This window comes from Sparus aurata, chromosome 4, assembly GCF_900880675.1.
Source record: "Sparus aurata chromosome 4, fSpaAur1.1, whole genome shotgun sequence".
Classification (NCBI taxonomy): Eukaryota; Metazoa; Chordata; class Actinopteri; order Spariformes; family Sparidae; genus Sparus; species Sparus aurata.
The window spans coordinates 1,655,944-1,670,053 of NC_044190.1; the positions used below are offsets into that span (position 1 = coordinate 1,655,944).

General features: G+C 39.4%; 1 protein-coding gene across 1 annotated transcript; it reads right to left on the reverse strand.

Moving 5' to 3' along the window:
- Positions 1-1,444: 1,444 nt before the first annotated feature.
- LOC115580341 (uncharacterized) lies at positions 1,445-14,110 on the reverse strand. Its single transcript, XM_030414599.1, has 11 exons — positions 13,338-14,110; positions 7,072-8,282; positions 4,604-4,743; positions 4,305-4,509; positions 3,943-4,047; positions 3,357-3,550; positions 3,129-3,270; positions 2,388-3,035; positions 1,937-2,266; positions 1,764-1,849; positions 1,445-1,450 (listed from the first exon to the last, which is right to left on the reverse strand). The coding sequence occupies exons 1-11, from the start codon at positions 14,108-14,110 to the stop codon at positions 1,445-1,447; spliced, it is 3,840 nt and encodes a 1,279-aa protein (XP_030270459.1).

Sequence of the window (14,110 nt, forward strand, 5' to 3'; positions counted from 1 at the left end):
CCTAGCAATAACTTAATAGAGTACATGGAACCTCAGTATTACATATGGATAGATATTTACAGGTTTTGAATAAATTAGCATCTGTAATGACTATTGATCATCTTTTTTTCTATGTGTCAACAGTAGGTCTGCAGATTGCTACCACAAATAAAATGAACACATCATCAGACAGATAAATCATGTACAATAGAGTCTATGAGAGCTCCCTTACAACACTGCAGAAGAATTATGTAACTCTAATAGGAACAGTGAACGGTTCCCAAAATATGCAACTCTAATAGGAACAGTGAACGGTTCCCAATATATCAAAAATATGCAACTCTAATAGGAACAGTGAACGGTTCCCAAAATATCAAAAATATGCAACTCTAATAGGAACAGTGAACGGTTCCCAAAATATCAAAAATATGCAACTCTAATAGGAACAGTGAACGGTTCCCAAAATATGCAACTCTAATAGGAACAGTGAACGGTTCCCAAAATATGCAACTCTAATAGGAACAGTGAACGGTTCCTAAACTTCAGACGCAATTTCACATGCAACAGTGACTGGAAACCTGAGCATTGATAAATAGTTCAAATCCCCAAAACCCGTAGGCTTGGTGGAGTCGAGCACAAATATCTTCCGTTGTTTAGGCTGGAGGGTCTGTAAAATATATAATATCACAATAATGGAAGCACATTTTTGATTATGACATCTGCATAAGCACAGCTTTCATATTAACACAGTCGTGACAAAAACTGAGCAACTCTTATGCTTATGTGTGGCTGTCCAGTGGAATAAAAAGATGTTAAGATGTGACAATTTGATAAAATAGTACAAATTTATCATGAATACATGCACTCTGATGTAACACCTTTAACACTTACGCCTAGTATCCAGTGTCCTGGTTTCCATATTGGGAATAAGATGCAGTCTTTGGAGGCTGCATCAACCTGCATCATTGCAATGACAACAACAGCTTGTAGTTTCATCATTTGATTTGATTTGATTAAGATCCCCACTGGCTGCTACACCTGGTAGCAGCTACTCTTTCTGGGGCCCATAAGACATTTAAAACACCTAACCTTAGTCACAGGTGATCAATATGTACAGGTTCAATACAATAAAATTGTAGGTACAACAGATAGATCACTCCATTGTTTATTTAGGGAAAGTAAAAACTTACCGGCAGTGCAAGAAGAGGTATCGTAGTGAAGGGTTGTTTCCACGTGGAAATGACATAGCCATCTACAGCAAAAACAGCCTTTCCCTATAAAGCAAAGAGGACAAGTTTCTATTATGTATCTTAAAAATAAAGTATTTTCACTTATCAAATATTGTACTACATAACAAAAAATCCATGCATACCCTGGGTCCTGCAATTTGTGACACCAGCCACAAACAGCAGTTGAGGATCTGCAACATAAGAACATATTGTATTGTTGTATGAATTATAGACAATTACACCTGGAAGACAGTCAAATAACTCAAAAAAGTGTACTAACATTTGCCTCCACTTCTCTGTTTAACCCAAGTCCCAGGAAGTCCAGCCTTCTTAAAACAAAGGGGCCCACAACACCTATAACCTCATCCTTTGGTTTTTGGATATCCAACACATTGTTGAGCTGAAAAATGACAGTATGATTTTCAATAGCACAAGATGGCAAATCATAAAACAATTTCAAAATGACTTTAATACAATTAAACGACAAACACTTTGTTTAATGTAGTATATACGAAATACATATAGATACCCATAGAACCTGGCCATCATTCTTACCTGGATGTCCTTCACACTGCTTCCAACACTTGTGTGGAGCATGTGCTTGATGCCAACACAATTTTCACTGCACAATTGAAAACGACCTGCAAGATAAGCCCAATTACCTGAATGGCAGCATAATACATGTAGGAACAATCTACATTTGTTACAAAATGCATTAATATCCATACTTAGTATGGGGATGGAAGTGGTCATGCTCTCAGAGGCACCCAACGGTGTGACGACGGGAGCAGCCGACGGTGTGTGAGCAGTCAGCGGTGTGGTGATGGGAGCAGCCAGCGGCGTGGTCATGGGAGCAGCCGACGGTGTAGGAATGAGAGCAGCCGACGGTGTGTGAGCAGTCAGCGGCGTGGTCATGGGAGCAGCCGACGGTGTAGGGATGAGAGCAGTCGACGGTGTGGGAGCAGTCAGCGGTGTGGTGATGGGAGCAGCCAACGTTGTGGTGATGTGAGCAGCTGATGGTGTGGTGACGGGAGCAGCTGATGGTGTGGCCGTGGCTGCTGTTGATAGGCAAGGGAAACAATTGAGATCATGACTTGTCAACACCAGTATGCATTTACCTATACTGTACTTACTGGATTAAAAATACCTAAAGCCACAATATACTGTGCAACTACCTACCTGCAACTGTTTGACCATTTGAGTTCAACTGTATTTCCAGTTGACTCCCCAATGTTTTCTTCATGTCATCAATCCTTTTTGCATTGCGTCGATTGTTGTAATGGTGCAAAAGGTTCCTCATTAGGAATATATGGGAAGAGGGTGTCATCATATTTAAAAAATGATTATTCTTCCTCATTCCACTGAAGAGCTGCTCTGCGCATTGGCTATTGACCCAGCCACATAACTCAGGAACAAGGTCTATTTTCCGCAACACATCCTTTTTGTCTTTTGTGTTTGCCTCATGGAAGCGGTCGTAAAGAGCATAATGTTCTTTAGATCCCGTCAGAGGGTGGCCATCTTCATCTGGTACTGGCTTCTTTGATGCTAGCCATGGCAAGCTGACTTTCACATGACGTGCAGAGGCCAATCTGATATTCTCCTCAGTAGCATCCATCAGTCTACCTTCGTGAGGACTGAAGGGCAATGACTGTGGTTCCCTAATGTTTGTATGCGTTGCAAGTCCTCTTGCGAAGTCATACAAAGTCACATTGGGGAAGTGTTTCAACGATAGCAGCAAATCTGCGAAGTCCCGAGGGCTCTCAGCCCTCAAGTTAAATTTCACACCATATACAACAGCGCAGGGGCATATGACAACAGCCCATCCACCTTTTGAAAGAAAGTTATTATCATTAGGAGTATATTCAAAGTAAAAACTAATTCATTACTGATGGAAACACTTGTGAAAATGAATCAACTCACCAGAGGCACCCCAGACCTTTGAAAACACTTTATCGTATGTTGAGCGGTCCTGCATTTCTTTTCTCAACCTCATAACTAGGTCCATCCTGGAGCCCTTGGAGTCTATGCCACATTCCTTGCAAAGACTACGCACAACTTCCATCTAAGATGTTTAATAGCAGATATTATGGTCCTTCTGGATTCAACAATGAGCTTAGCTATTTAAAAAAAATGTTACAGTGTGAATACCTTAAGTTTAAGAATCTCATCAGTGAGTCTTTCCTCTGTAATCAAGAACTCTGCTGCTTCATTTGGGTGACGTGATTGGTGGATTTTGTTGTATTCAGTGTTCAAGACCACATCTGAGCCTCTTGTTTGTGGACCAATCCATGGTGCCCAATTATGGAAACTGGGTCGTACCACAAAAGGGTTCTGCCTGTTGCCTGCAGGAACATTTCAGAAAATGTAAGTACATACTGCATGACCATGAAACTTGACCTCACTCTCAATAGCTTTATTTCAATAATCTGGATTATGGCAGTGAAAAAAAGGGGAAAAGAAAAACACTCAGGGTGTCAACACCGGTATCATAAGATTGAATTAAAACTAATTAATTAATCGTTATGTCTTTAAGGGGTTAATTACGCTTCAAAGTAACAAGGTAAAATATGAACTAAAGAAAATGATTACCAGATCTGCCACGTTAAGGAAAAGAGAGAGTAAAAGGGGTGCTGTCTCGAGTGTAGGTGTGTTCATTCAAAAAATCTAAGGGTGAAGCAACCAACCAACCAGTGAGAAAGAAAGAAAACAGCATCTTCACAGCATCTATACTTACTTGGCACCAGTCCACGACTGACCATTTCCAGTGACACGGACTCCCAGAACTCCTCCACATTTACTTTTCCATCATAATCAGGGGGCGGTTGCTCAATGCTGCTTACTAGAAATAAAAACCAGAACAACAAATTCCAAGTGTAATGAGTAGTTATAGGCAAACAGTGTCAATGAAGTTCAAGTTTAAACAACTTTATTAGTCCCCAGGTGGCAATCTGTCTCAAGCAGTTCTGATGTAAAAAAAACAAAAACACCAACAACAACCATGGCATGACAACAAGCCTCAGACGACAGACAGGAGTACAAACTTCATTAAAATGTATGAAATGAAAATAAAGATGATGATGTAAAGTGTTTGCTTACCAGGCATACTGAAAACCCCTTTCTTGTGAAGATCCATGACAACTGTGACAGGATGGTAACCACATGTCACACATGAATAGGTATATGTGTGATCTGTCATGGCTTCAAATTGGAGGTATGCATTCAAAATCCTCTGTTTGGACGGGAAGGATTTTCCACAGGTCTTCTCCAGCACATCTACTGCGCTTCCAATGGACTGGTGGGTCTATAAAAAGTAATTTCAAATGTAAAACAAATTAGTCTTTTATTAGTTTGTTTAGGCTTCTGAAAGAATTTTACTTTGTGCAAATGTTTTCTACCTGGAGAGTGTTTTGAAGGAATACACAAACATGCAATGACAGAATAGTATGGTCCTCAAAGTTATGCACTCCATCCCTCCACTCCTGGTAGCGGTAGACCATACCACAGGTAGAGCAATGCTTGCAGTATGTGGATATTCCTAGATAGAAAAACAAAACACACAACAAGCATAAAAATTGTTGATCTGTCAGCATATTTTCAATCAGTTTGAATGATACATGTTTGCTGCATGCCGTGGACAACATTTAATATTAAAATTCATTACTACAAATGTTTCAGGCTGTTTCAGCAAATTTGTAAAACATTTTTCACAAAAACTGTAATATACACCTATTTGTGCTGCTTTCTTCTTCTTCTTCTTTGGTGTTTAATGGCAGTCGGCATCCTTAATGTTGCATATACCGCCATCTGCTGGACTTTACTTTTCTCGTTTTCCCTTCTTCTATGTCCTTTTAATTAATCCAGTTGATATAAGAAATCTGAAGATGATTCTCCTCCCTTCTCTAGATTTTCCACATTCTATAATATTATTAAAGTTAATTTCCCTTCCTCCCACCTTCCGCAACCCTGTAGCCATCATCTCCCTCTCCCGTTCATAACCAGGACATGCCATCACCACATGTTCTACTGTCTCCCTCTCCCCATAGTTACACAAACCCGTTGTATGTTTGCCTATCAGACTAAGTGTGCTGTTCAATTTACTGTGCCCTATTCTCATTCTGCTCATGATTACTTGTTCTGTTCTATTATCTCCATAACATCCTATACCTCCTACTACACTTTGTAATTTATATAGATGTCTCCCTTTTTCCTCCTGCTTCCAATGTTGACTCCATTGATTATTTATTTCCTTCCATACTAAACTTTTCCCCTCTGCTTTTGATAATTTTACTTTCATTTCCACCTCTTCTTTCTTCACTGCCTCCTTAGCAATTTTGTCTGCTTTTTCATTTCCTTGTATTCCTGAATGCGCTGGAACCCACATGAATGTCATTTCCCTCCCCTGTTGTATTAATCTGGATGTTTTTACGAATATTTCATAGAGTATTTCTTGATGTGTTTTACCTGTCCTGTTTTTAATGCTCAGTATTGATGAAACTGAATCACTACATATGACTATCTTTTTGTCCACCTTGTCCTCCATCCATTCTATTGCTAGTAATATTGCGCATAGCTCTACTGCATATATGCTTAAATGATCTGATGTTCTCTTTGATATTGTGGTATGATGGCTGGGAATCACTACTGCTGCACCTGTTGCTCCTGTTATCGGCTCTTTTGAACCATCTGTATATATGTAAACATATTCCCCATACTTTTCATCTACATAGTTATAAAATTCCTGAACTAGATCTGCTGTCTTATTTCTTCTCTTGATGTTCCATATTTCTAGATCTACACTTGATTCTTCTAACATCCATTCTGGTCTTGTTGTCCACAGAAGTGTTGGGCTGAATTCTCTCTGCTGTATCTTTAGTTGTTGTGCTAAACCCTCACTGACCCACCCAAAGCTTGTTTTTTGTTCTTTCACTTTTTCCCAACACATCTCCAATACTCTCTTTGTTGGGTGATCCTCACTGTGCCCTTTTAGGTTTGTCCAGTAGTTGGCTATAAGCTGTTTCCTTCTAATCCATAATGGCATTTCTCCTGCTTCAACCTGAAGGGAGCATACTGGTGCTGTTGTCATTGCTCCTAGACAAATTCTTAATGCTCGAGCTTGGATAACATCTAGCTGTGAGAGGACCGTTTTAGCTGCTGATCCATATCCCACACTACCATACTCTATTCTAGACCTAATTAGTGCTACATATATGTATTTTAATGAAGTAAAATTCGCTCCCCATTCTAATCCGGCCAAACACCTCATAACATTTAATACTCCCTTACTTTTTTCTACTATTCTCTTCACATGTTCTCTCCACGTTAATCTAGAATCAAAAATCAACCCCAAGAATCGAAAGCTGTTTACTCTGTCTAAGTTCTTTCCATATAAGTTTAACTTTTTATTTCCACTGATTTTCTTTTTTGAGAAGAACATCACTTTACTTTTTCCACTGAGAATTTAAAACCCCATTCTGCTCCCCATTTTTCCACTTGGTCTATCCCTTCCTGCAGCTTCTTCACTAAATGGTCTATGTTGCCTCCCTTCTTCCATAATGCCCCATCATCTGCAAACAGAGATCTTCCCATTCCTATCGGTATTTTTTCACATATATCATTTATCATTATTGTGAATAGTGTAGGACTTATAACACTCCCCTGCGGTGTACCATTCTCTACCTCATGACTTTCTGACACCTCCGACCCAATTTTAACCTTGATAACCCGCTCTCTTAGAAAATCCATAACCCAGTTAAATAAGTTTCCCTCAATTTTTGTGCTGCTTTTAACATCACACAGGGTTATATAAGCCACAACTGTCAAATATGCAATGGTTTATGAAAAACAAGGAAGAGGAGAATAAAACCTTCTATTATTTCAGTCACAGTCACAATTCTGGCTTGGGAGGTGATAAGTTGTGGTTTTCCAAGCTGTGGCAGGCCTGTGCACTCTGTGGGGATCAAGTGTTGTGGAAAGTCACTTTTTGACTTTCGAAGATCGGGAGGCAGATCAGCAGGGATTTTCTTCCGGAAGATGTACCTGACCATTTTGGTCAACACTGGATCCTCAGGTGGATACTGTGCTTGTTCCTGTCTCAGTTGTTCCACATCCTCGGTAGCATTTTCTCTTGATTCATTGGCTTCAACATCAATATCAGGGATATTTTTAAAAAGGTCTGGGTTTATTTGAAACAAATGCCACTTGGCAATGCATTTATGGGTGCATGTCTGCCTTTGCTTTGCACATGGGCAGCACCATTCAACTTTGTTGCTGTCATATGACACCATCACACGTCCTAATCTACTATAGTAAGAAAGGTGCGGCTCATATACAGAAATGAAAATTTTGCTGCGTGGTCCTCCAATATCAACCAGACACGACAGAGGCACTCCCTTATTGTTTGCTTCTGTTTGTAGTTGCTGGCATGTTTGTTTTTTGGCCTCACTAAACCACTTTTCCTGCACCATTTGGTTTAAAATGTTTTCCTCAAGTGCAATGGTGTCACTACCAGGTAGGCAATATGTGAGTGACCGCAGGTGATCACATTCAAATGCCAAATAATTGCTTCTTTCAGCAAACTCAGCATTGGCCTTGCACAAGACCATTTCACACCTAACTTGTAGGTTTGTGCCAGATGTTTTTTTGATGACATGAATTGGATTGCTTGGACCAGTGAATGTTTTTTTAACAGCAAAAATACCATTTTGGGGGTCAATACACTGACAGCTTAAATGGTGTTCTGCGGTGATGTCTTTTTTCCCAGAGTGTTTCCGCTTATTATGCACCCTCAAATTGCGTCTGTTGAGTTTAAGGCCACAGTGTACACACTTGATCTTAACCTGCTGGCATCTGCGCACATGCATTTGTGGCTGAGCAACGGGGGCTGGGGCTGCTACGGGGCTCTCAGTAACAGTGGGTGAGCTCTGAATAACACTGGCTGCTACGGGCCTCTCAGTAACACTGGCTGCTACGGGGCTCTGAGCAACAGTGCCTGAGCTCTGAGTGACTGTGGCTGCTTCAGCAGTGATGTCTTTTTTCCCAGCATGTTTCCGCTTATTATGCACCCTCAAATTGCATCTGTTGAGTGTAAGGCCACATTGTACACACTTTTTTTTTTTTTTTAAACAATATTTTATTGGTTTTACATTTGAGAAAAACAAAAAAACATACAGATAATCGTTACCACAGCAATAGTGATAATGCATATATATACACTATACATCAAAAAGATCACAGTGGTAACAAAAGTTAATAAACAAAAACACAAAACAAAAACACACAAAAAAAAAAACCAAAAAAAAAAACAAATAACTGAAAAAAGCAGCAGCAGTAGTAACTCAAGATCTCAAGTTATTACAAGATTCTCATCCTCCAAAAATTCCAAAAAAGGTTGCCATACTTTAATAAACTTTCTTCTTTTCCCTCTTACAATATATGTTATTCTTTCCAACGCAAGATATGTCGCAACCTCTTTCAACCATAGCTTTACAGAGGGCAATTGTATATTTTTCCAGAAGAGAGCGATCAGTCTTCTAGCCTGGAGAAGCCCAAAGTCAATCAAAACTGATTGTTTAGTATTGAGGGCCATCGTTTTAGGGTATATACCCAGGATGCAGAGCTTGGCTTGCAGGGGAACATTCTGACCTACTATCTGGGAAATGGCCCCCATCACACTCTGCCAAAATGATTGTATTTTTGAGCATTCCCAAACACAATGAAACAGTGTTCCTTTTTCCTCTAAACATTTACAGCAAACATCTGGGATACTAGGACAGATTTTATTTAATTTTACTGGGGTGATATAAGTTCGCATTAGCCATTTATATTGTAGCAATTTTAATCTTGTATTAATTGTATTGTGCTGTGCCTTTGAACATGCCTTTTCCCAGTCTTCTTCATGTATATCCTCCCCAATATCAGCTTTCCATGCTTCTAAGCGGTCTTTGGATGATTCCTTTTCATGAGATATCAAGGTCCCATAAAACAAAGATACTAGACCCCTTTTAGCCAGATTTGTAATGATTAGGTTCTCAATATTTGTCAAAGGTGGCTCAGACATTAGGTCTTTATTTTTTGATGATATAAAATGTTTCAGCTGCAAATATTTGAAAAAATGTTTTCTTGGTATATCATGTTCCTTACATATTTGCTCAAAGGTAAGTAATTTGCCATTTCTGTATAGGTTCCCTACACATTGCACACCCTTGGTTGCCCAAAGCTTGAAACCACCATCACCTCTACCCGGCGTAAAGTCATTGTTTCCCCATATAGGAGAAAAACGAGATAAGGCAGGGATGTCTCCAATATGCTGGTGTACACAATACCAGATATCAATGACATTTTTAAGAAAAGGATTCTTTGTCTTTTTTTTCAATGTTTTAAGATCTGCTGAATATAGATACAGCTTGAGGGGTAGTTCTGGTACAGTTGTTTGTTCAATATTTACCCAAGCTGGAGGAATACCTGAGCTGAAATAAAACGAGGCAGAGTGTAATTGAGCAGACGTGTAATACCAGCGCAGATTTGGAAGGCGAAGGCCACCTCTCTCATACGGCAAGTAAAGCAACTTCAGTCGCAGCCTAGCTTTTTTATTGTTCCAAATGAATTTAGCAAAAATGTTATTGATTTTATCAAAAAAACACTTTGGAAGTGGGAGTGGGATTGATTGAAAAAGGTACAGGAATTTTGGGAGTATATCCATTTTTATTATATTAACACGGCCAATCATTGAAATTGGCATCACTGTCAAGCGGTTTAATGTATTTTTTATATTTTCTGTTAGTGAGTCATAATTTGAGGATACAATAGTTTTGATTTCAGGTGTAATTTTAACACCTAAATAAGTAAAACCATTTTCTGCATTTGTAAACGGTGTCTGTACAATTGGTGTCAAGCGTTCATTTTTATTTAGAAATAATAATGATGACTTAGAGAAATTTATTTTATATCCAGAGAACTCTCCAAATTTTTGTATTAATGTTATTACATTTGGAATACTATCCTTAAGCCTGGTCAGAAAAAGAATGACGTCATCGGCATACAAAGCTATCCTATGTTCTTGTTCACCAATCTGGATGCCCGCGAGGCCATCATTGACCCTGATGGCCACAGCGAGAGGTTCGATAGCTAAAGTAAATAACATTGGTGATAGTGGACAGCCTTGTCGGGTTGAACGTTGTAAGTTGAATGGTTTTGAGACAACACTATTGGTCAGAATCTCTGCCACTGGATTTGTGTAGAGAACATGAATCCATCTAAGGAATCTCTCTCCAAATCCGAATCGTGGTAGCGATTTAAAAAGATAGCGCCATTCTATTCTGTCAAATGCCTGTTGGGCATCTAATGAGAGTAACGCTGTATCTTTATCACCAGCTTTTTCATGTAATATATTAAGGACTCTTCTGATGTTATGGAAACCTTGACGATTTCGTACAAACCCATTCTGATCGTTATGTATAAGTTTAGGAAGATGTGGATCTAATCTTCTTGCTAGCGTTTTACAAAGTATTTTAGTATCGTTACACATCAGACTGATTGGCCTAAATGACGAGCACTCTGTGGATGGCTTGCCTGGTTTTTGGATGAGGGTTATCACAGCTAGTCTCATAGTGGGTGGAAGAGTTCCTTCCTGGAAGCATTCTTTAAACATATTTAGAAGCGGCTCTACCAATTTATTTTTAAATGCTTTATAAAATTCTATAGGCAAGCCATCAGGCCCAGGTGCCTTACCGCTATTCATATTTTGGATTGTTTCTGACAGCTCCTCAGTTGTAATACTCCTATCCAACTCAATTTTTACGTCATCAGATAATGACTGAAACTGAAGCTGATCAAGAAACGTTTCCTGTGCATCCAAGGCTTGGTTGCATTCTGATTTATATAGGGATTCGTAAAAATCTCTGAAACATGTATTTATTTCTAGCGGGTCTATTGTTAGGGTCCCTTGTGGTGTCCTAATACTATTAATTGCTCGATCAGTTTGTTGTTTTTTTATTCTCCAGGCTAAAAGTTTTCCAGCCTTCTCTCCTTGATCATGATAACCTTGTTTCAACCACATTAAACTTTTGGCGCTTTCATCTGTGGACATTTTATTATATTTAGATCTCAATATAATCAATTCCTTTTGTTTAAGAGGGTCATCTTTTGCATATACGTCATTTTCCAATATTTCTATTTGATTTTCCAAATTTCCCATTTCCATTTTGTAATGTTTTGTTTTATAGCTGGTATAACTAATAATCTCTCCCCTGATAAATGCTTTAAATGCTTCCCATCTGATACAAGCACTATTTTAATCAGTATTTAGTGCAAAGAAGCTGTTAATTTTAGAACCAATAGTATCCACAAAAACTTGGTCTTGCAGCCATCTTGCCTGGAATCTCCAATTAGGTGGGCTGTGGACAATTTTGTTGGTTTGGATTTTAAGTGATACAGCCGCATGGTCACTTATCACAATACCATTATACCAACATTCGCTAATCTTTGGTAAGAGTTCTCTAGAAACAATGAAATAATCGATACGGGAATGTGATTTAAATGTACTTGAATAACAGGAATAATGCTTTTTATCAAGATTCCGTTCTCTCCAAACATCCACTAGATTAAGGTCCTCTATAAACTGCTTCAGTGATTCTCTAGTTTGAGTTTTACCCGTGTCACGGCCCGTTGAACGATCTATTGTTGGATTTAAAGCACAATTGAAGTCCCCCCCTAAGAGAAAAAATCCGTTCATAGTAGACAATTCAAGAAAGATATTCTTAAAGAAACTGGGGTTATCTTCATTGGGACCATAGATACTCACTAAGTTCCATGTCATTGATAGGATATTGCATTGGACGATAACATATCTTCCACCTGGATCTTGAATAGTTTTAACAATCTGCAATGGTATCGTCCGGTGAATGAGGATAAGCACTCCCCTTGCATAATTATTATAGCATGCATGTATTACTTGGCCAGGCCATCTGCTCTGTACTCGCTTTAAGTCTGCAAATGTCAGGTGGGTTTCCTGCAAAAATATGATTTTAGACTTGAGATGTCTAATCCTACTCATAACTTGTTTTAATTTTGTTATTTTCCTAAGCCCCCTGACATTCCAACTCGTTATCTTTATGTTAGAGGAGTTAGTCATGATACATATGTATTTATACAAAAGAAAAGAGAAAAACGAGGCTGCTGCTGCTGCAAAAAAAGAAAAGAAACAAAACAAACAAACATATACCCATACTTGGAAGACTCTAACAACATCCTCCCACAACAACGTGAACCCCTGAACCCTCCTCTCCTTCATCTCCCTCCAAAACCTGTAACAGTCGTAGGACTTAATGCTGATCCACATAACTGAGGAGCAGCTTCACCAGTAAACCCATCCCAGGCAGACCATGAATGATGTCCACAAACCACGTAGTCGGAAAAATCACAAAATAATACCCCTAACTGAATGGCTATTGCAACTGAACATGTCCACCAACAAGAGCAGAGTTACTTAATAATAACAATGATAGTAAACAGACAACAAAATCAGTTCTTTCTTCATTCTGTAGTTAAAAGAAATTAACTAAAACCTTTCCTTTTTTCTTAAAAATAAGTAAAATACATAAATAAAAACAAATTCAAAATAGCACTTTCCTTTCAAGCATTGTGCCCAGAATTGTCATGCATTTGTTGAACTTAAGCCTCAGGCAAGTAACAGTAAACATAAAACTTCTAGGCCTTTTATACAATATTTAACATAACATTGGACAGAACATATAGTCCAAACTTCTCAAGTCCTTTTCTTCAACCTTTACAGTAATGACCAGAACACAGAACACACCAGCTGATTAACCCGACATGTAATATAGTTTAAAATCGAATCTTAATTTGTGGAAATAATTGGGTTAAATCAAATTAAATTATTATACCATCGTGCACCATATCTATTATCCACTCGCGAACACGAGAGTACCAACCTCTTCGACATTATTTAGTGCACTGCAACTTAAACAGGCATCAGCTGATTCTCTGTTTGTAAACAAACCCATGCAGTCACTTCAGAGTCCGCGATGAAATTTCTCCGCATCCTCCGGCGACGAAAAGAGGTGAATCTTACCATTATGGAGTACCCTTATTCTGCATGGATTTTGTTGAAACCCTCGGAAGGAGCCGGCATCGATCAACAGCTTCTTGACAGCATTGAATTCACGTCTCTGCCTCATCGTCTCAGCGGAGAAGTCCTGGGCGAAGGAGAGTTTGTTTCCATTGTGCTTGATGTCACGAACTTTGGAGCTGCGGAAAACAAATTCCCGGTCCTGGAACTTAAGAAAACGTATGAGGACTGCTCTGTCTTGGTTCGGTTTTGCCGGGCCCAGCGTACGGTGAGCCCTTTCCAACGCGATGGATTTATCTGTACCCAGCCAGCTCGGCAACATCTCTTGCACGTAATCCAACAGTTGTCGGCTTCCCTCTTCTCCCTCTCTGAGTCCAAACATACGTAAATTCTTTCTCCGACTGCGATTTTCCATGTCTTCGACTTTGGATTCAAGGTATATGATCCGTCCTGAAGCTTTACTGAACTCCGCCATGCTGGTCTCCAACTTCTCTTCTGTTGACATGATGCGTGTTTCGGCTTCCTCCATCCGTGCAATATTGGATGCCACGTCCCGCTTCACCTCATTCATGTTATTTTCTAGAGCCTCAACGGAGTTAGCCATCTTGCAGAGCCGTCCGTCTATTTCGTCCAATTTGGAGCCAAATCCACTGAACTCCGCCCGGAGTGACTGTAGCTCTGTTAATATGGCTGTTATGCTAGCTTGGTCCATACTAGCCTGCTCCTCGTTCCCGATAGTTGGCTCACTTTTCTGCTTTTGTGAACTTCTTGCACGCCTGAAGATATCGCTCTCCTTATTCGACGCGGGTTTTGACAT

Bases quoted from the DNA above. Each gene is read 5' to 3' on its own strand.
- LOC115580341 (XM_030414599.1), bottom strand. From the start codon at position 14,110: ATGTCAAAACCCGCGTCGAATAAGGAGAGCGATATCTTCAGGCGTGCA. The intron at 3,271-3,356 runs GTATTCACACTG...TAAACATCTTAG, and splicing joins ATGAGATTCTTAAACTTAAG to ATGGAAGTTGTGCGTAGTCT. The intron at 2,267-2,387 runs GTAGGTAGTTGC...GCCTATCAACAG, and splicing joins AAATGGTCAAACAGTTGCAG to CAGCCACGGCCACACCATCA.